General features: G+C 43.6%; 1 protein-coding gene across 1 annotated transcript in view; it reads right to left on the bottom strand.

Moving 5' to 3' along the window:
- Window positions 1-23,488, bottom strand: part of LOC132899067 (uncharacterized) — a 34,372-nt gene that overhangs the window by 10,275 nt on the left and 609 nt on the right. Inside the window, exons 2-4 of the mRNA XM_060940707.1 lie at window positions 14,313-14,495; window positions 11,318-11,470; window positions 10,584-10,673 (exon numbers count right to left, since the gene is read on the bottom strand). Coding sequence (XP_060796690.1) covers window positions 10,584-10,673; window positions 11,318-11,470; window positions 14,313-14,495 — 426 coding nt within the window. The remainder of the gene's footprint in view (window positions 1-10,583; window positions 10,674-11,317; window positions 11,471-14,312; window positions 14,496-23,488) is intronic.

Below are 23,488 nucleotides of genomic sequence, written 5' to 3'. Positions count from 1 at the left end.
CTCTGCAATGACTATCTTCCATGTAGTTTCTCCCATTAGGTATCTGACTTCTGGGGGAATTACATGAGGCTTAATCTTTTCTCTGCATTCACATAAAACCAACAGGCTTCCTAGGTGAGGATTAAACATTTTACCTCTGATGAAACTGCACCCAAAGGCCTTTATAGCAGACATGCTCTCTTCAGTGTCTTCTATTTTGGTGTTTTCTGACACACCAAGGAGTATGAATTCATGTGATGGGTCAATGCCTTCTCCCCTACACCAGTTTAAGGGTGTTTTCACACTTGGTCCCTTTCAGCCATCTAACCGAACTCAGATCGATGACTCAGCATTTTTTGCACATATGTGAACACTCCAACCGTACCCAGACCCCTTTAAAGCGAACCGAACTGAGACCACCTCAGGAGGTGGTCTCAGTACGGTTTGCTAAAAATCAATGGTACGGTTTGCCTAATCTGCGCATTATGAACAAAAAGCGCACAGGGTTCACTTCGCCTTTTTCACTGTAGTTTAACCTTCTTCGTTTGCCGTAGTTGGTCACGTGACTGTAGCAGGGAAACTCAACTTCCTTTTGGAACTTACCACAGCCATTCTCTGAACTTACTGACTGATGAGTCGGCCACAATAATATAACTATATTATAAATATATAATATAATATATATAAATAGAAATATATATATAAATATATAATATAATACATTTATTTTCCTTAATCCGCCCTATTTTGATCAAAGAATACAGCAGGGCAAGCATGGCAGCAGACATTTTGATTCAAGAGAAAATTACCCAGAATTCCGTGCACTGGGGGTCTGAGGGCTCTAGAGGACCTGGTGTGAACAGAAAGAGGACTGAGGCCCCATCAAAGCTTAACTGGACCAGAAAGAGAACCCAGTCCTCTTTGTAATAAATTCACAGTGTGAACACAAAAAGAACTGAGTTCTTTTTCTGTTGGTCCACTTTTTGGTCCACTTAAAGAGGACTGAGTCTGGTTCCTTTAAAGGGGACCAGGTGTGAAAACACCCTAAGAGGTCCTGAGACCATGAGCTACTAACTTACATATTGGTATTTATTGTATTAAAGAGGATAAATTTATATTTTAGAATGATTATATATACAGCAATGAGTATGTTTTTACTAAGACTGTAAGCTAATGAAGTAGAAATTTTAACAATCCCAGTGGTGCCTTCACTTATGTAATGCCCCTTTACCTCTAATTTTGTTCAAGGCAAAGGCCTGAGTTCTTTTAAAGGTGGATGTCTCCTTATTTTCTTGTCAATACTTCTGAGAGCACAGTTAAGTAAATAAGCTATACTAAAAGTTACTGTGAAAATTACTCATTAATTAGTATCCTACCCATTAATTAATAAAGATCCCCTCAACAAGGACAAATGCCGCTTTTCCACTACCAACGCGGCTGAGTTGGGCTGAGCCGTGCCGTGCTGAGTTGGGCTGAGTCGAGCTGAGTGGGGCTGTTGGAGTTGCATTTCGACTACAACTGCACTGAACCGTGCTGGCTGGAAGTGGGTGGACACATTGGGTGGAGTTAGCGAAAGTGGGTGGACGTCACGTGATGTCGTTAGGTGGCGCAAACAGTGACATCAGTGACCTTTTAAGCGGTAGTCTCATGCCCCGGATAGTAAACAATAAACATGGAGGACATGGAGTCGTTAGTGTTGCTGGTCTTGGTGCTGTGGCTTGTTGTCACCGACAACGCCAACAGATACTGGCAAGAGCGTATAGATGAGGCGAGGCGCATAAGGCTTCAGAAATTCTCGTAATTCGTAATTCTTCTTCTTCCGGGTTTACGGTGTTTACAGATCCCAGCGTGCTCGCGGGGCGTGTGTGGGCATGTGAGGACACTCCTCCTCACCAATCAGTGCACAGGGGAGTGTCTGCTCACGCCCCTAGCTCCACTCGGCTCGGTTTGGCTCACTTCAGCCCCACTCCAAAACCGTGCGAGTTTTGGGTGCTGAGTAGGGCTGAAGCGAGCCGAGTCGTGCTGCTCTAAGGTAGTCGAAACGCAAGCCGTGTCGGGCTGAAGTGAGCTGAAGTGAGCTGAAGTGAGCTGAAAAAGGGTAGTGGAAAAGGGCCAAAAGGCTTTTTTGGGAATACAAGTGGCTGATTATTTATTGCTCAGTCAGATTCACTTTTGTCAAGTCAAGTCAACTTTATTGTCAAATATGCTATACAAGCTCGACATACAGCACAGATGAAATTTCAGTCCTCTCTGACCCACGGTGCAAACAGGCAATGCAATAAATAAAAATAGAACAACTGAAATAAACAATATAAACAGTATAAACACTAGATAAGAAATAGACATAGACTAAACACTCACAGGTGTGTGTGTGTATACTGTATATATATATATATATATATATATATATATATATACACACACACACACACACACACACACACACACACACATATAAATTGAAGCAAAAGGACATAAAATAAACGCCTCACCCACAAAGCCATCAGGATTGCGGGTGACCCCACCCACCCATCTCACAGTCTCTTCAGCCTGCTGCTGTTGGGGAGGAGACTGCGGAGTCTCCGGGCCAAAACCAGCAGGAGGCTCAACTCCCTCCCTGTTCTGCCCCTCCTCCCCCCTCTGCCCCCTGCCACAGATTCTGCCCGTACACCCCCCTGCTTTACTTAACATAGGAATAAATTAATTTGGTGGTATGGCTCTGTTCTGGGACCTCCCTGCCTTTCCACATGCCTATGTGGAAAGCCTTGAGGCAGGGAAAGCACAATTCCCTGCCCTTCCATGTACCTACATGGAAAGGCTTAAGATGGGGAGAGCATCAGCAGCAAAGATCCCCATGGGGCACAGAACAGAACAGGCATCGATGATAGAGATGACATTGATAAAATTCAGAACATGAAACCTCCCTGCCCTTCCACGCCCATACGTGGAAAGCCTTGAGGCAGAGAGAGCACACCTCCCTGCCCTTCCATGTGCCTACATGGAAAGCAGCAGAAATGACCCCACCTGAGGTACAGAATGAGCAGGCATTAATGGCAACAGAAATGACATTAAGGTCAAAGCAGCAAAAGGAGGAGCTGGAGTGGAGGTGGGTTGCAAAAATGGCTTGCAGAGGAAGCAGGCAGGTTAAAGCAACTTAAATAAGGTGCCCTATGAGGGATTTACTAGTAGAATGCTTCAAAGGGAATTGGCTGAGCTGTCAGCTGATGTGGGCTGGCTTGAGACCAGCTGCAGTCAGCTGATGTAGCTGTGATTGAGGGCTAAGCTTGACTTTGTTACCTTCCTGAATTATGCTACACTCGATTTCAGTCAGGACCACTTTTGTCAAATAATTTTATTTCCACCACAACAAATTAATTTGGTGGTGTGGCTCTGTTTGGGGACCTCCCTGCCCTTCCACATGCCTATGTGGAAAGCCTTGAGGCAGGGAGAGCACACTTCCCTGCCCTTCCATGTGCCGTGTACATGGAAAGGACAGGGAGAGCAGCAGCAAAGACCCCCACATAACTGCTACACCAGGCAGACCTCCCTGCCCTTCCATGCACTTATATGGAAGTGCCAGCAGGAGGTGCAAGCTAAGATATTTAAGTAGGTAGCAAGTTAATTTGAGATGAAATGCAATAAGGCAAATTGAAGCAACAGCAGAGAGCATGTAAGTTTGCAGGGATGTGCTTAATCTAGCACAGTTTGAATGAATGGGGGCAGGGGCAGGCTGGATGGTGCTGTCTCCAGGCACAGTTGGTGGAATTTCTGAAAATCAAAGTAGTAAAAAAAGAATCAGCAATTTTGTTATCCAAGCCTGGAACATGAGCTGCTCGAACAATGAAATTACATAACACAGAGGACCATGTGAGGTGCCTCATAAATCTATTAATAAATGGAACTGAGGAGCACCCTTTCTTAATGATGTTTATGGCTGCCTCATTGTCACAAAAAGACAGGATTTGTTTCCTTGACCAGCATTTACCCCAGAGGAGACAAGCTACAATGATTGGGTAGATTTCCATTAAAGCAATAGAAGAAGTGTTAGCTGGCAAGGATGACAGTTCTTTTGGCCAAACAGACCGTTCTTTTGGACACCCTTTTCACCAGCTTGTTCAGCCTTTTCCTGTCCCTCTCAGTGCTTCCACATCCTCAACAGACCACAGCAAAGAAGATAGTAGATGCTCCCACAGTGTCGTAGAATGTCCTCAACAGAGTCTTGAACACTCAGGAGGACCTCAGTCTCCTCAGCAGGTGGAGACGACTTTGGCGCTTCTTGTACAAAGCATCTGTGTTGTAGTCCAGTCCAGTTTATTGTTAAGGTGAACACCCAGGTATTTGTATTCCCTCACAATCTCAATGTCTGTACCCAGGATGTTCACTGCTGTAATCTGTGGTGCTCTCCTGTGGAAATTGATCACCAACTCCCTTGTCTTCCTGGTATTGATGTGGAGGTTGTTATTTCCACACCAGTTGACAAAGTCATTGATGACCCCCTGTATTCCTGTTTGTTCCCCTCTGACACACATCCAACAATGGCTGTATCATTTGAGAACTTCTGGAGATGGCAGGTGTGTGTGTGTTATATCTGAAGTCTGAGGTGTACAGAGTAAAGAGGAAGGGAGAGAGTACTGTACCCTGGGGGGCTCCTGTGCTGCAGACTACTACATCAGACACACAGTTATGAAATTGGACATACTGTGGTCTGTTAGCGAGGTAGTTGATGGTCCATGCAGCCAGGTGACAGGCAACTCCAACTCCTTCCAGCTTCCCCCTGAGCAAAGATGGCTGAATCATGTTGAAAGCACTGGAGAAGTCAGAAAAACATGACCCTCACAGTACTTCCCGCATCCTCCAGATGTAACAGGGATCTGTGTAGCATGTAGATAACAGCATCCTCCACACCGATGCCTGGTTGGTACGCAAACTGCAGGGGGTCCGATTTCACACTCACGAGGGGTCTGAGGTGATTGAGAATGATCCTCTCCATAGTCTTCAACAGGTGAGAGGTCAAGGCTACAGGTCTAAAGTGCTTTGGCTCCCTGGAGTGTGCAGTCTTTGGAACCAGAACCACACAGGAGGTTTTCCACAGGACAGGAACCTTTTTCAGACTGAGGCTCAGGTTAAAGATGTGCAGAATCACTTCACAGAGCTGGTCTGTACAGTTCCTCAGCATTCTGGAGCTAATGCTATCAGGACCTGTAGCCTTCCTTGTTTTGTTCTTCTTCAGCTCCTTTCTCACCTGATCAATCAATCATTATGGAGAGGCTGCAGAAGGGAGGGGTGATGGGTGGCTCCAGTCGTAATAGGTGGGGGAAGGAGGTAGTACAAGAGGGGGAGTTTTGGGTCTGAGAAGGGTGCAACTGATGTCTGTGATGACCTGGGGGGGAGGAGGTGTGCCAGTAGGAGGGTGAGAGGGGCACCAATTGGTCTGGGCTCTGGTGGTGGGTGGGGGGAGGGAGTGGGGGCAGAATCAAACCTGTTGAAAAACAGATTCAGTTTGTTTGCCCATTCCAGGTCTTCAGATTCAGGGCCCCTCCCACTGTCTTTGCTGTGGCCAGAGATGGTTTTCAGGCCCCTCCTCACCTTTTGTGTGTTTTTTCTGTTGCAGGCTTTCCTCCAGCTTCCTCCTATAGCACTCCTTGCTCTTTCTTACCTCCCTCTTAAGCTCCTTCTGCACTCTCCTCAGCTCCTCTTTGTCCCCAGATCTGAAGGCCCTCTTCTTCTCATTCAGCAGGGTTTTCAGGTCAGGAGTCACCCATGGTTTGTTGTTGGGAAAACACCATACCTTCCTGGTTGGCACAGTGTTCTCCACACAAAAATTAATGTAGTCCATGATGCAGCATGTCAGACTGTCAGTATCAGCCTTAGCTATCCACATGCCCCAATCTGCTTTCTTAACAAACTTAATAGCATCGTCCACAGAAGCAGAAAACAGGGAGAAGGGTGCCAAAGAAATGAGACTATTGATGCTCTGAGCTCTGTCATTATGAAGAACAGATACAGTCAAGCTGGAAAGTCTGCACACCCCTTTCACCTTCTCCACATTTTATTACGTTACAGACTTATTCTACAATAGATTGAGTTCTCTTTTTTTGCCTCAAACATCTACACACAATTTCCAATAATTACGAAGTGAAAACAGGTTTTTAGAAAATATGCAATTTTATTTTACTGACAAAATTAGGTTATTTAGGGGTTACATATCTGTACACACCCTTAGCCTAATACTTGGTTGATGCACCTTTGGCAGCAATTACAGCTTCAAGATGTCTTGAGAAAGATGCTATGAGCTTGGCACACTTGTTTCTGGACATTTTTGCCCATTCCTCTTGGCATATCCTTGCAAGCTCTGTCAGGTTGGATGGGGAGCATCGATACACAGCCATTTTCAGCTCCTTCCATGGATGTTCAATTAGATTCAGGTCTGGGTTCTGGCTGGGCTACTCAAGGACATTCACAGACTTTCTCTGAAGCCACTCCTTTGTTCTCTTGGCTGTGTGCTTTGGGTTGTTGTCATGTTGGAAGGTAAACCTTTGCCCCAGTCTGAGGTTGAGTGCTCTGGAGCAGGTTTTCTTCAAGGATCTTGGTGTACTTAGCTGCATTCATCTTTCCCTCTAACAGGACTAGTTGCCCTGTTCCCACTGCTGAAAAACATCCCCACATGATGCTGCCACCGCCATGCTTCATTGTAGGGATGGCATTAGCCAGGTGATGAGTGGTGCCTGGTTTCCTCCAGACGTGATGCTTGGTATTCAGGCCAAAAAGTTCAATTTTGGTTTCATCAGACCAGAGAATCTTGTTTCTCATGGTTTGAGAGTCCTCTAGGTGCCTTTTGGCAAACTCCGAGCTGTCATGTGCCTTTTACTAAGGAATGACTTCCATCTGGCCACTCTACCATAAAAGCCTGATTTGTGGAGTGCTGCCTGGATGGTTGATCTTCTGAAAGGTTCTCCCATCTCCACAAGGATACATTGGAGCTCTGTCAGAGTGACCCTCAGGTTCCTGCTCACCTCCCTGACCAAGGCCTGCCTTCCCTGATCGCTCAGTTTGGCTGGGTGGCCAGGTCTAGGAAAATTCTTGGTGGTCCCAAACTTCTTCCATTTATGACTGATGGTGGCCATTGTGCTCTTTGGGACCTGTAAAGCTGCAGCAATTTTTCTGTACCCTTCTCCAGATCTATGCCTTGACACAATCTTGTTTCTGCGGTCTGCAGATAATTCCTTTGACCCCATAGCTTGGAGTTTGCTCTGACATGCACCATCAACTGCAACCTTTTATAGGCAGGTGTTGGCAATCCCCAATCATGTCCAATCAATTGAATTTACCACAGATGGACTACAATTAAGTTGTAGAAACATCTCAAGCAGTATCAGTGGAAACAAAATGCACCTCAGCTCACTTTTGGGTGTCATATCAAAGGGTTTGCACACTTGTATACATATGATATTTTACATTTTGATTTATAATAAATTAGCACAAATGTCTAAAAACCTGCTTTCACTTTGTCATTATGGGCTATTTTGTGTAGAATTTTGTGACAAAAAATTAACTCAATCTATTGTAGAATAAGTCTGTAACATAACACACAGAGAAGGTAAAAGGGGTGTGCAGACTTTCCGGCTTGACCGTAAGTTAATTATTTGGCATTTTTCCTGGAATATTTATGAGTAGCTATACCTATCGGGTATATCACTTATGGCTCCCTCTAGTTCAGACGGCTGTTGGGAGTCCATGATGCCATTGATCTATCAGGGATTGTTATTGTTGGTGGGGATCGACATGATGAGCAGTGAGGTAAGTTGCACCATAGACAGCTTGGGCATTCGCATGTAGACAGCCTGCAAAAATGGCTTGCAGAGGAAGCAGGCAGGTTAAAGCAGCTTAAATAAGGTGCCCTATGAGAGAAGGGAATTGGCTGAGCTATCAGCTGATGTGTGCTGGCTTGAGACCAGGTGCAGTCAGCTGATGTAGCTGCAACTGAAGGGTGAGCTTGACGTTGTGACCTACCTGAACTATGCTATGCTTGATTACTGGCAAGGGTAAGGAAAGTTGAAAGTTGAATCAATAATAATAGATATGTAATAAACAATTATGTAAATAAACATATAAATGTGTCAATGGGGGATATAAATAACTCTGAAAAGAGTTGGTTAGTTACTTTCTTATTGACCTCTCTTGCCATTCAAATTACCCTGAAGGATAAATAAATAGGATTCTTCAAATGTGTAAAGTTACAAAACTGACCAATTCAAGTACCAAGTAGATAAAACCTCATCTCATCTCATCTCATTATCTCTAGCCGCTTTATCCTTCTGCAGGGTCGCAGGCAAGCTGGAGCCTATCCCAGCTGACTACGGGCGAAAGGCGGGGTACACCCTGGACAAGTCGCCAGGTCATCACAGGGCTGACACAGACAACCATTCACACTCACACCTATGGTCAATTTAGAGTCACCAGTTAACCTAACCTGCATGTCTTTGGACTGTGGGGGAAACCGGAGCACCCGGAGGAAACCCACGCGGGCACGGGGAGAACATGCAAACTCCACACAGAAAGGCCCTCGCCGGCCCCGGGGCTCGAACCCAGGACCTTCTTGCTGTGAGGCGACAGCGCTAACCACTACACCACCGTGCCGCCCTAGATAAAACCTCATTCAATATAATTTCATATATAAAACAACTGCTATATTAGTACCCTCAGAATCAGGTCAAAGTTATTTCAAAAGATTCTATACTCTGAGTAAGAGAAAATAGATCACACTATGTCAATCAACACTTCAGCAAAATACTAGAATATATAAATAAATAACATATCAGTTTAAACCTTGTAGACAAATCCAATCAGTAACCCAGTTAGCTATCACGCTCAGTGGCAATGACAAACAGTAAGGCTATCAATCTTGACATTCAAATAAACAGTCAGGCTATCAGGATACAGAAACACATAGGTTAAACTTTGTTACCTAAGGCACAGTGTAAACCAATTTTCAATAGTATGGTTATTGCATTTTTAAAACAAATCACACAGGACAGACAAATACTGTGTGGGCCCACACACACACACACACGGAACAGACGAGTCCACTTAACATTGCAAGCCTGTGTCATTGCTTGTGCTCAGTGAAGCTACAAACCAGCTAGCCATTTTGTTCATCAGAGCCTGAAAACAAAAGGGTAACGTTACTGCCAGTGGCTCATGGTGGCAATGAAGCGAAGCAAACCACGAGCACTGACAGTCCAGCAGTGGGGTGACAGTGGAGAGAGAGAGAGAGAGAAAGAGAGAGATGTCCGATGTTACCAGAGGTGGTATTAGGCAGCCCCAATAGCCTAAACCGCTATCTGGTTCTCCTTCAATGTCCAAGGATGAAGATGAACCTGACTGAGCTAACGTTAGCCATTACCATTTAACTAAGGCTGTAGTTTGCTAGCTGAGTTAGCTTGTTAGCTACACAACAGGCCAAGTCCACACACAGATAAATACTAACAAGATTTTGGTATCTATACTACTACAAAGTAAACATCAATATAAACATAGTTCTTGAGCACACAACTGATTCCCCCCCCAAAAAAAAAAGCTTTTCTTAAGTGACTTTGTGTTCACATCTTGACCCATTCATCTTCAGTCTGACTGACTACTCTTCAGGCCTCTTTTTTTTTTAACCGATCTCTCTCTTGTGCACCTCTGCCCCAAACCCTGGGAGAGCCCCGTGTCAACTGTGATTGGCTATTATTCATTCAGAGCATTAATATGACTTAAAAGACCTACATGTAGAACTTTGCTATTCTTTACAAACTAATTAATTTGACTAATAAAACTAACGAAGTTTAAAAAGCTCCATTACGTGTAAATAGGACTTTATTTATTTATTTATTTTACAAATATGGATTCCACCCATTTGGGTAAAAAAAATTTCTAATGATTTAATTATTGTAAAGCACTGAGCAACAATGATTTATAAGAACAAATGTTGCAAAATATCACAAAGATGAAATTGAGCTCAGGGTCACGTCCATGAATGTTGGCACTCTTAGCGTGCAGCGCACACCACCACAGACAATGTGCGCACAGAGCCATTAGGACTAATTACCATGCATCTGTTCCAGATTAGAGGACAATCACAGCACAGGCTTATCAGGACTCTAACAACACACAGACTTTGTGAAGTATGCGCACTGTACCTAGTGTCTCACATTACTAAACCTTGTACTGTGTGCCACTTTCTTGGTTTTTAACTCATGTTTGTTGTTTCTCCAGATTGCCCTTTGCCTTTCCTCTGATAGTCTGTTTGTACCTCACTCAACCTTTGCCCGTTTTACGACGCTACATTTGTTTACTGTTTTGAATCTGTTTGCCTGCCTGTTTGTAAATAAATACTCTTCCAGTGATTACATCTGTCCATCATCTCCTTTACATGACACTTAGAGAGTCAAAAGTAACAAATAAAAATTGAGTCGAGCTTTATGATTTTTATACATGACTTTAAAAAAAATCCATTATGTGTACAGGGAAAAGTTCTGAATTCTGGAGTTGGCATGGAATGCGCCTCGACACATTTGAATGACACTTTGAAAGTTGAAGTGTCATGTATGTGCACCACATACCTCCACTACTGTGATGCTGATCTGGTCCCTGGAATTGAGGCTGCTTCCATACTTATGCTGCTGCGCCGTATAAGAGTCCATCTGTACCTGCTACTCACAAATGAAATAATGTGCAATGTATTTGAAAGGAGATATTTCTGTAAAAACTGATGACCCATTTTAAATCCCTCTATTTTTTTAACATATTCATGCCCATCATTTATTTGAAAGCTACACTTTCTGAAGCATGTATTTGTTGAATAAGACATTTTGCATTTGCAAAAAATCTATAGTTTGTTATTTGCAAAAAGCATGTCACGAGTGTTTGAGGATTGTAGGATATTCATTAAACTCAATCATTAAGTGATAGAAAACACGACAACTTATCCTTGTCATTATTTCCACAGACCATGTTTGACAACAAAACACACTGCATGAAGCTATCAACAAAATTACAGGTGAGTGACTCCTCTACACGACAGGTCAAAAACAGTTTACAGCAAGATGTCAGGACTATTTCCCCAGATTGCAATACACCAGGAAATGCTACAATGACAGTTCTAAAGATACTGGCCCTCACTCATGGAACTCTTAGAAGTGTATTAAGACAAAATAAATTGCAATGTCATATAAATTGCTCAGTCCTGATGTTTTGTAAATTCCAAGGAATTTTTAGACAAGAACTGTGTGTGTGTGTGTGTGTGTGTGTGTGTGTGTGTGTGTGTGTGTGTGTGTGTGTTTAAGCTCAGACTCACAGAGTAGGACATGACAAGGTTAATCCTGCCTTCTTTATCATTTCCTTGTCTTCCACTCAGGCTGTACCACTTGTCAACTACACCGCCTTCCCTCAAACTCTCCGGGATAGTCACATGAGTGCAGGCGATGTGATGATCCAGGGAAAATGCCCTCTAAAAACACAATAGAACAAAGGAATTCATGTTTGAATGCCAATTTACTTTTACTTTATTTAAAAAAAAAACATGAGGAAAGCTGAGGCTCAGTATGTTCTGGTAAATGGTTCTAGTTTATAATCAAAGAATTCTGTTTTCATTGTGGACACTTCCAAATATCTTTAAGGGCTTACAGAAGAGGAACTGTTTCTGACTTATGCCATATTTGAATGATTTTAATTTTATGAAACTGAATGAATTTGCTTTTAAGTTGTTGTTTCCTAAACTGCCTAAAAATATTAGTCATAATGAACAAGTTAATTCAATGATTTGAACATGTCACTAACTGTTGTTAACTTTTTCTTCACAGCTCTTCCAATGTTTGCCATCCACTGCTGCTGGTTTTTAGTCGACCTACAGTGGTGCTTAAAGGTTTGTGAACCCTTTAGAATTTTCTATATTTCTGCATAAATATGACCTAAAACATCATCAGATTTTCACACAAGTCCTAAAAGTAGATAAAGAGAACCCAGTTAAACAAATGAGAGAGAAATATTATACTTGGTCATTTATTTATTGAGGAAAATGATCCAATATTACATATCTGAGTGGCAAAAGTATGTGAACCTTTGCTTTCAGTATCTGGTGTGACCCCCTTGTGCAGCAATAACCGCAAATAAATGTTTCCAGTAACTGTTGATCAGTCCTGCACACCGGCTTGGAGGAATTTTAGCCCATTCCTCCATACAGAACAGTTTCAACTCTGGGATGTTGGTGGGTTTCCTCACATGAACGGCTCGCTTCAGGTCCTTCCACAACATTTCCATTGGATTAAGGTCAGGACTTTGATTTGGCCATTCAAAAACATTAACTTTATTCTTCTTTAACCATTCTTTGGTAGAACGACTTGTGTGCTTAGGGTCGTTGTCCTGCTGCATGACCCACCTTCTCTTGAGATTCAGTTCAAGGACAGATGTCCTGACATTTTCCTTTAGAATTCATTGGTATAATTCAGAATTCTTTGTTCCATCAATGATGGCAAGCCGTCCTGGCCCAGATGCATCAAAACAGGCCAAAACCATGATACTACCACCACCATGTTTCACAGATAGGATAAGGTTCTTATGCTAGAATGCAGTGTTTTCCTTTCTCCAAACAGAACACTTCTTATTTAAATCAAAAAGTTCTATTTTGGTCTCATCCATCCACAAAAATTTTTCCAATAGCCTTCTGGCTTGTCCACATGATCTTTAGTAAACTGCAGATGAGCAGCAATGTTCTTTTTGGAGAGCAGTGGCTTTCTCCTTGCAACCCTGCCATGCACACCATTGTTGTTCAGTGTTCTCCTGATGGTGGACTCATGAACATTAGCCAATGTGAGAGAGGCCTTCAGTTGCTTAGAAGTTATGCTGAGGTCCTTTGTGACCTTGCCAACTATTACATGCCTTGCTCTCGGAGTGATCTTTGTTGGTCGACCACTCCTGAGGAGGGTAACAATGGTCTTGGATTTTCTCCATTTGTACACAGTCTGTCTGACTGTAGATTGGTGGAGTCCAAACTCTTTAAAGATGGTTTTGTAACCATTTCCAGCCTGATGAGCATCAACAACACTTTTTCTGAGGTCCTCAGAAATCTCCTTTTTCGTGCCATGATACACTTCCACAAACATGTGTTGTGAAGATCAGACTTTGATAGATCTCAGTTCTTTAAATAAAACAGGGTGCCCACTCACATCTGATTGTCATCCCATTGATTGAAAACACCTGACTAATTTTGCCTTCAAATGAACTGCTAATCCTAGAGGTTTGCATACTTTTGGCACTCACCGATATGTAATACTGGCTCATTTTCCTCAATAAATAAATGACCAAGTATAATATTTTTGTCTTATTTGTTTAACTGGGTTCTCATCTATTTTTAGGACTTGTGTGAAAATCTGATGATGTTTTAGGTTATATTTATGCAGAAATATAGAAAATTCTCAAGGGTTCACAAACTTTCAAGCACCACTGTATTTGATGTCTGGTTGTTAGTGCTGTGAAAGCAGTGGTTTCTTTATTGTACTGGCAATAACCAATGCTTGTGCAATGGCTCTGATGGATTTGCCCTCTTTTCTCTGCTTCAAAATGGCTTTCCCCCCATAGACAGCTCTCTGGTCTTCATTTTGGTTTGTCCTTTTTAACAACAAATGTAGCCTTCACAGGTGAAACCCATGGCTCAAACCAAGAGTAAACATTCAGAGCTATTAATTGTTTAACTATCCAATCTAATAGGGTACACCTGGGCAACAAGAAACACCTGTTCCAATACTTTTGATTGTCTTTAAAATTGGGTGGTCTGTCAACAAAGGTGCCATATTCTATGTTGTTGAACACATCTAGGAAATCAGGAATTGAATATGAGACAAGAGCATTTTGGATTGGTCTTGCAAAAAAAAAAGTTTTTTTTTAGATCTGTTCTCTGTTAAGCACTACTGCCGTATTAATATTGCAAAGTTGAGAAGTGAGCAATTGAGTGCAAGTAAATTAAGTGATGAAGCTGAATCCTGAATGACACTTCACCTCGACAAATAATATTTCAGACCAGGATAAAAGGTGATTGCTGTAATATTAAAATTTATCATTACCACTAACCTCTTTGTTGTTGCAGTAATTATCATTTCTACTATTTTCTATTCTATTATCTTGAGCTTTAGACTTGTATCATTATCTCAAAATACCAAAAGTTATATTAATGAGAAACAGTAAAATACCTGCAGTTAAATCGATGTTTCCCCAGCAATCAAAAGACAAACATCAACACATTATGCGAGCGAGGTAATGTTACATACGATTGTTGTAGTTTATATGATCAACCAAACCTCATTAAAGATTTTCAGGTCGAAGGATTTGACTGCAGGAGGCAAATGGGACTGAATCACTTTGTTCCAGTATGGGTTTTTGGCTCCATTATATGCTGTAGGTGTGTCATACACGGTGTAGCCAAACTGAATTCTACAGTATGGGTCCATGCGTCTCATGCCGTAGTTCTTGGTTAACTCTGCCTGGAAAACAAATAAGAATTCCATTTCCAACACATACTATAGAAGACATATAACACTATTGTTTAAAGGTATGTACATAATCTTCCACAGGAGGCAAATACTTACACTTTGTCCATTTAAACTGACTCAATATCTAATGGAAAAAAATTTCAATTTAAATTAATTTTTCTTATTTTGATTTTCTTTCCACATTCATTCTAATTCTGTATATGTCTAGGACATCTTTAATGTGGCTGTGGAAAGATCATAGAACCTCAACTAATCATCCACGGAAAGATGAGTCATGCAAACTTTCACAACGCTCACTCAAAAAAAGTGCAGGATGACCTGAAAGCAGCAAGAAAAACAGCTCCACAGAGAACAATAAGCAATAGCCTAAACAAAGGTGAGCTACACCTCACCCAAAAATATTTCTCCTAAAAAACAGAGGTGGACAAATTACCCAACTTCATTACTTAAGTCAAAATACAGATCCCACTAGTCAAATGTTACTCCGATACAAGTGAAGGTTGTCCAGTCAAATTTTTACTTAAGTTAAAGTACTGAAGTGCTTGCTTTTAAAAATACTTAAGTATTAAAAGTACATTTTCTGTCAATGCATTGTTGCCATAATGTTTACAATACCTAATGCCTCGAGCAACTGACTGGATTTACTGACTATCTTGTAGAATCTGTAGAATAAAAACCTGGTAGAATGTTACAAAATGAAAAACAACTGAACTGAAAAAGAGCCATTGTCTTTTCTTTCTTTTTTTTTATAATTGTAACACTCCTCCCCACCCCCACAAAGCAGCATGGTCGTGTTCTGACCCAGCTCCGGCAGCGTGTGCAGTGTGTGCACACATGTATGTGTATGTTAATCAGGAAGACAGTGGAATAGCTGTAAATACAGCTTGCTCAGAAAATAAAAATGACAGTCCAACTTGATTAAAACCCAGGTCCACACTTCGAGCTTAATAACTGCCCAACAGTAACACTGCTTTAAGCAAGACATTCAAGTCCTGTTTTTCTTTTTTGGTATTGTCATTAGGACCCCCTTGAAAATGAGATGCCACATCTCAAGGGGTTATCCTCAAAATAAATAAATAAAAAATAATAAATAAAAATAAGACGACAAAAATAAATAAATAAATAAATAAATAAAAAGCAAGACCATCATCTGACATCAAAACAAAAAATTCCAACAATTTGTTGTGACTGACGAGTACAATACTGTCCATCTCACAGGTCGCACGCGCATGTGTGTGTGTGTGTGTGTGTGTGTGTCAGTGTATGTACTCATGCACATATGAATCTGCCTGTGGAATCATGGTAGTTTAATGTTAAGCTAGCCAGTCAGTGAAGCGCCACTTGACATCTCATCTCATTATCTCTAGCCGCTTTATCCTTCTACAGGGTCGCAGGCAAGCTGGAGCCTATCCCAGCTGACTATGGGCAAAAGGCGGGGTACACCCTGGACAAGTCGCCAGGTCATCACAGGGCTGACACATAGACACAGACAACCATTCACACTCACATTCACACCTACGGTCAATTTAGAGCCACCAATTAGCCTAACCTGCATGTCTTTGGACTGTGGAGGAAACCAGAGCACCTGGAGGAAACCCACGCGGACACAGGGAGAACATGCAAACGGCACACAGAAAGGCCCTCGCTGGCCACGGGGCTCGAACCCGGACCTTCTTGCTCTGAGGTGACAGCGCTAACCACTACACCACCGTGCCGCCCCGCCACTTGACATGCTAGCAAAAAAATTTTTTTAAATCATATTGGGTAGCTAACATTACTAGAACAGAAAGATTTCTACATTTTGTTTATTTGGCAAAATTATGCTAAAACATTTCTGAAAGCACTTCAGATAAGTTCATGTTATTCATGTTAGCATAACTCCATGTTTACATGCTAACTAACCGTGTCCAAGTTAACTAGCTATGTGTTAATGTTAGCTGTGGACAAGGCTATGGCAACTTGGCGAGAAAATCCAATAGAACATTATTTGACTAACCAGATTGCATAGCTATTGCAACGTTATTGCTAGCTCTAAAAGCACATACACTGTGTGCACAATTATTAGGCAATTGAGTACTCTGACCCTACCATTATTTCTAGTGGTGCAACGGATCACAAAACTCACGGATCGGATCGTTCCTCGGATCAAGAGTCACGGATCGGATCATTTTTCGGATCGGCAAAAAGCAAAAAAAAAAAAAGAAAAACAAGACAAATAAACATACGTACTTACATTTTGTTTGTTTATAACACACTTAAATTATTAAAATTAAAATATATAAAAATAGTGCACAAGGCATAATTATTAATGAAAAACAACTTAAAGTGCAATATATTGGCATATCTCCTTCCTTTAAAATGTAACAATGAACCAAAAATCTACTTAAAGTGCAACAGCAACATAAAAAGGCATATCTTCTTTTAATATTGGTTCAAAAGGTCATTAGAACTCAAAGGTAAACATAAGAAGACATCTTCGTTGAAACAAGGGCAGTGAAAGAACCTGAGTTTATAATTTCAGATTTTTTTTCAAGAAGACAAGGATGTCAACATTGTCGGGAGAGAGTGTGGACCTCTTAGCTGTCACTATGTCCCCTGCAGTTGAGAACACTCTCTCTGATGGTACTGAAGATCCTGGCACAGCGAGGTAGCATCTTGCCATCTTTGCAAGACAAGGGTATTTGCATTCATTGGTTTTCCACCATGTCAGTGGATCACCATCCACTGACATGCCACCTGCTGCCTGGTAGGATGCCACCTCCTCTTTGATGAGGTCAATGCCAGGAGCCTTGGTGTACATCTCTTTGCTGACAAAGGTCTCTCCAAAGAGCTCGGCCATCCAGTTGTTACTGGAATATTAGTACTGGGCCTCCTTAACTTCCATTCTTCAACTGCTTGTGTCAGTACCTGCGCAAGATGAGTGCCTGTGTGACTCTCGTAGAGGGGGCGTGTCTGCAGCACTAGACTTCTCATCTCCCAGTCTTCGGTGATAAAGTGAGCCGTTATCGTCACGTAGCTCTCCGTTCCCCTGGACGTCCACCCGTCTGTCGTGAGCGCAACAGCCGACGCTCGGGATAGTTCATCCACAACTTTCTTCTTCTCCCGCTCATAGAGATCTGGCACTACCTTCTCACTGAAGTGTGTGCGCGATGGGATGTCGTAACGTGGCTCAAGCACTTTCAGCATGTTTTTAAAGCCCTCGTTTTGCACAACTGAATATGGCCTCATGTCTGTAGCTATAAACACGCCGATAGCGTTTGTGATCGCTTTAGCCCGGTCGGATTGCGCAGGGAGAGGCTGCTTAAATGCTGCGGTGATGAGCGGTTGTTGGCCAGCTTTCGTTTTTTCTCCGATCAGTGAAACACCCGGGTGATGTCGCTTCAAATGAGTGAACATGCTGGATGTGTTTCCACTGTCATATGGCTTTCTTGTGCCACAATGCCTACACACAGTCGCAGTTTTGTCCACTGACCTCTTTCCTTCGTCATCATAGTTGACAGGGAAGCCAAAATGCTCCCATACAGGGGATTTAAGTGTCGCGGGGCGTTCAAGCTCCTCCTTTCCGCTCGCCATGTCTACACACCTCCTTTTTCCGCTCGCCGCAAGCTGTATGCGGATGGAGCACAACTTTTTTTTTTCCAGAAATCAATCCGCGGATCACGTGTGTCCCGAACCGATGACGTCGATCCGAACGGATCACGGATCAATGATGATCCGTTGCACCACTAATTATTTCTATGCATGTTTTCCAACCGCAAGCTAGATACACTTGAATGCTAATTGGATTTAAGCATTCTCAGGTGGTATTTATTTGTGTAATGAGGGAGGGTGTGACCTAAAGTCATTAATACTCTATATTAAGTTGTGCATAATTATTAGGCAGCTTCTTTATCTCAGGCAAAATGGGCCAAAAAAGAGATTTAACAGACACTGAAAAGACTAAAATTGTAAAATGCCTATCAGAGGGATGCAGCACTCTTGAAATAGCTAAGCTATAGAAATGTGAGCACAGAACAATCAAACGTTTTGTTGCAAATAGTCAACAGGGTCGCAAAAAATGTGTGGAGAAGAAAAGACACAAATTAACCGCAAAAGACTTGAGAAGGATTAAACATGAAGCTACCAGGAACCCATTATCCTCCAGTGCCACAATATTCTAGAACTGCAACCGACCTGGAGTGTCCAGAAGGACAAGGTGTTCGGTGCTCAGAGACATGGCCAAGGTAAGGAAGGCTGAAACACGACCACCACTAAACAAGACTCACAAGTTGAAATGTCAAGATTGGGCCAAGAAATATCTGAAGACAGATTTTCTAAAGGTTTTATGGACGGATGAAATGAGAGTGACTCTGGATAGACCAGATGGATGGGCCCATAGCTGGATAACTAATGGACACAGGGCACTTTGACTCAGACACCAGCAAGGTGGTGGAGGGGTAATGGCATGGGCTGCTATTATTAAGGATGAGCTAGTTTGACCATTTCAGGTTGAAGATGGACTTAACATCAACTTCCAAACCTACTGCCAGTTTCTAAAAGATACATTCTTCAAGCAGTGGTATGGGAAGAAGTCTGCATCATTCAAGAAGGCCATGATTGTTATGCAGAACAATGCACCATCACATGCACCCAAGTACTCCACTGCTTGGCGAGCCCGCAAAGGCCTTAAAGATGACAAAGTAATGACATGGCCCCCTTCCTCACCTGACTTAAACCCTATTGAGTACTTGTGGCCCCTTCTTAAGCATGAGATTTACAGCGAGGGAAGACAATACACCACTCTGAATAGCATTTGGGAGGCCGTGGTTGCTCCTGCACAAAAAGTTGATCGTCAACAAATCAAAAAACTAACAGACTGGATGGAAGGCTCATGGCAGTTATTGAAAAGAAGGGTGGCTATATTGGTCACTGAATATTTTTGAAATGCTAGAAGTGTTTATTTGTTAATTCTGAGTTGTTTATTTGTTACACTGAAAATTAAAATAAACAAGTGAGATGGGAAACTTTAAGCTTTTCATTTAGTTGCATAATAATTCTGCACACTAAATGTTGCCTAATAATTCTGCACACTTGTATATTCCCCTGAGAAGGCCTAAACTCCCATTTCCTTTGTTAATCATTCTGGTTTTAGGTTTATTAACAATTTGGATTGACTGAGAGCACTGTATTTGTTCAACGATAAACTTAATCATCAGGAATACAACTTGCCTAATAATTGTGCACACAGTGTAAAACTTCATTGCAAGCTTTCTCTTGGAATAAAGCATTTACAGACCTCACTATGCTTCCACAGGTTGGACAAGTTTTTGTAGGCTGTGATGTGGTCCATTTTAGGCAAACAAAGCAAACATTTAAAACAAAATGACCCTTTCTTCCTTTCAGAAAACTGAAACATGGGTTCTAGCTATCGCCATGAGTGCATGCATTCCCCAGAAGAACCGCCTCCTTTCATTCTGTCATCAACTGATCATGTTAAATAACGCTGCTAAGAAATCACTGAACTTGATTTTATTCAGTCTATGGACGTGACATGACCCTAGTGATTACTGATAGGCTGCTGTGGCAGTGGGGGCATGGCCCAGCATTGGTTTGTGAATGGAGGGCAGAGTCAGGGAAGGTGAGTGGCCAAATCGCTACACCTGTTGTCAATTAATGTGTGTTTGTGTGTCTTGCAGTGATGGCGCTCCATAAAAGGAGTAAGAGAGCAGAGGACGAGAGATTGGGCCCAGAGCATGACGGTGGTCTGAGTGTCTGTCCCAAATGAAAGAAAGTTTTGTGCTGAAAAGCCAAAATAAACAATCTAAACGTTAACAACAGTCTGCCATACTTCTGTACTCCCAGGTTTCAGCACCACTGTAGAAGCTTTCCAGATGTGGGTGGAGCACAGAAGTACGAAGTACAAAAACATTCTGCATCAGGGTGGAGGTTGCATCCAGTTGCAGCACAAAACACCACAGGTAGAGCTGGTAATGACCTTCATTGCAGATAAAGGCAGGTATAAAGGATAACAGGAGGACTGCAGCAAAGTTCAGTTTGTTAGGCAGGGGAATCGCGTTATGTGAAGTAATAGCAGCAGAATGCCAAACAGCCACAGGGACAGATGGATAGAAACCTGGAGGTATGGAGGCAGAACTCGTGGTTGTGAACAGAAGGCTAAGGTATTTACCGGGACAGAGACGAGGCAGGAAGGTCAGAAACAGGCAGGGTTGGCAACGGAAGATCAGTCCAGTGAAGAGTGCTGATGAGTCTTGCATGGGAGTGTAAAGAACAATCTGGCAAAGAGTGAGCAGGCAGGAGAAGCATATATCTGCTTGATGCACATGAGCTCCAGGTGAACAGAGTTGGCTGATGAGGTGGGTGTGGCTTACTGGAAGAGTGGAGGTGAGTGAAAACATACCCGAACAGCAGGTGAAGAGGAAAGCGGCCTGTGACAGAACCTCCCCCCCCAAGGGATGGCTTCTGACATCCCCAAAAAGGACCAGTCAAGCCCGGTGGGAGGAGGGGGCCAAGATGGTGGGCCTAAAACTCCTCAGAGCCCAACCAGTCCATCTCCTTGTCCAAGGTGTCGGATGGAGAAGCAGGATGAGCTTTAAGATGGGGATTAGCAGAAGCTGCCGAGGTGCTAGTGGGCTGGTTAGGGTTCTGCTGATGGAATTCCCTGATGAGGCAGGAATCCAAGATGTTCCGAGTAGGGACCTGGGACCTCTCTTCAGGCCCATACACCTCCCAGTCGACCAGGTCCTGGAAGCCCCTCCCACGACAGCAGGAGCGATTGAGGTGATGAACAGTGTAGGTGTTGAAGCCTATCATTGAAGTCAGGAGATGGTGGAGGTGGAATGACAGGGATAAATTGGCTCTCTCAGACCGGTTTGACCCTAGAGACATGGAACATCAGGTGGACCCACATGGACCGAGGCAGCTTGAGCCTCACTGCCACAGGATTGACAACCTTCTCAATGACAAAGGGGCCAATGAATCTAGGTGCTAACTTATTGGACTCAACCCGTAGAGGAAGGTATCGGGTGGACAGCCATGCCTTCTGGCCAACCTAGTAGGTGGAAGCTTGAGAGCAGCATCGGTTGGCTGAGGTAGTGTAATGGTCAGCAGAGCAAAGGAGGAAGGCTTGTGCTTGGGACCAGGTTTGGCAGCCTGGACAGACAGGCAAGAGACCTCTTCTTCCTAGTTTGGGAAGAGAGGATGTCGGTACCCATAGGAGCATTGGAAGAGGGAAAGGCTCGTGATGGAACTGGTCAGGTTGTTTTGGGTATAATCAACCCACAAGAGCTGTTGGGACCAGGATGAGGGATTCTGGGAGACCATGCAGCAGAGAGCCATCTCCATCTCCTGGTTCTTACACTCCATCTGGCCATTGGATTGGGGGTGGAATCTGGAAGACAGGCTGACAGTGGCCCCAAGCTGACCATAGAACTTCTTCCAGAAAATGGACGTGAACTAGGGTCCTCGATCCGAGACCACATCAAGGGGGAGCCCACGGAGCCAGAAGACGTTGAGGACAGCCAGCTGGGCAGTCTCTTTGGCCAAGAGGAGTTTGGGCAGGGGCACAAGTCAACAACAGTGAGGATGGTTATGTTGCCATCAGATGGCGGAAGGCCTGTGATAAAGTCCAAAGAGATGTGGGACCAAGGGCAATGTGGCACAGGGAGGGGCTTCAGGAAGCTAGCAGGAACCTGACATGATGGCTTGTACTTGTTGCAGACTAGGCAGGCATTGACAAAGTCCTGCGTGTCTTCAAGAGTGGCCCACCGGAACCGCTGGAGGAGAACATCACATGTTCTATGGATCCCAGGGTGTCAGGTGAGCTTGGAGCCATGGGTCTAATGGAGCACGTCACACCTCAGAGCCAGAGGGACAAACAGGCGGTTAGACGGGCAAGCACTGGGCCCAGGCTAGATTTCTGAAGCCCCTCCCTGTGCCACATTGCCCTTGGTCCCACATCTCTTTGGACTTCATCACAGGCCTTCCACCAACCAGGAGATGGAGATGGCTCTCTTCTGCATGGTCTCCCAGAATCCCTCATCCTGGTCCCAACAGCTCTTGTGGGTTGAGTATGCCCAAAACAACCTGACCAGTTGAAGTGGAAGCAGGAGAAGAACAGGGACCACTGGGCCTGATGTGAGTTCAGTCTCTTGACTAGTCAGATGTATTTGAGGTTCTTGTGGTCAGTCCATACTAAAAAAGGTTGTTTGGTCCCTTTGAGCCAGTGTTGCCACTCCTCCAATGCCAGCTTGACAGCCAGCAGCTCCCTGTTGTCAATGTCATAATTTCTCTTGGCAGGTGACAGTCGCTGAGAGAAAAAGGCACAGGGGTGGAGCTTCTGGTTGGTGATCACATGTTGGGGCAAGATGGCCCCCACCTCCACAACAAACTGATGATCAGGATCTGGTACTTGGAGAATGGGAGCAGAGGTGAACCAGGACTTGAGGGCTTGACATTCTTATTGGGTGGCCGGACACTCATCACAGTGTCTGTGTATACTCAACCGATGCCCGAGTCCATGCCCATGTTCAGGTCCATACCTAAGCTGATGCCAGGGTCCATGCTCATGCCCAAGTCTATGCCTGAGCCAATGACTATGCTCAAAACTATTTCCATGTGTAAACCCATGACTCTACCTGTAGCTGCCGTCCTGTCAAAGTACAAGCCTGAACCAAAGCCTCCACCTGCATCCACGCTCCCATTCAAAGCCCAACCAGAACCCAATGCTCCGGCTAAGCAAATATCCCATTGCCATGTCCATCCTGAGCCACAGCGGAGCTCCAAGGGTACTTTGTCCAGCTTCTTTTTTTTTTGGGGGGGGGGAAGGGGTGTCCGTCAGGTCCACAGGTGTTGGTGCTCAGAGTGTGCAATGCATGCCCCTGCAGTCAGCATGTGTGCAGCACCATTAAGAGTAACTACCAGGCACCTGTTCCGGATTAAACTGCAATCACAGCGTGTGCTTATAAGGACTCTCACAACACACAGAC

The sequence above is a fragment of the Neoarius graeffei genome, chromosome 15, assembly GCF_027579695.1.
Source record: "Neoarius graeffei isolate fNeoGra1 chromosome 15, fNeoGra1.pri, whole genome shotgun sequence".
In the NCBI taxonomy this organism is placed as follows: Eukaryota; Metazoa; Chordata; class Actinopteri; order Siluriformes; family Ariidae; genus Neoarius; species Neoarius graeffei.
Note: the sequence above shows the minus strand (reverse complement) of the source record. Positions and strands in the feature narration are given on the sequence as shown.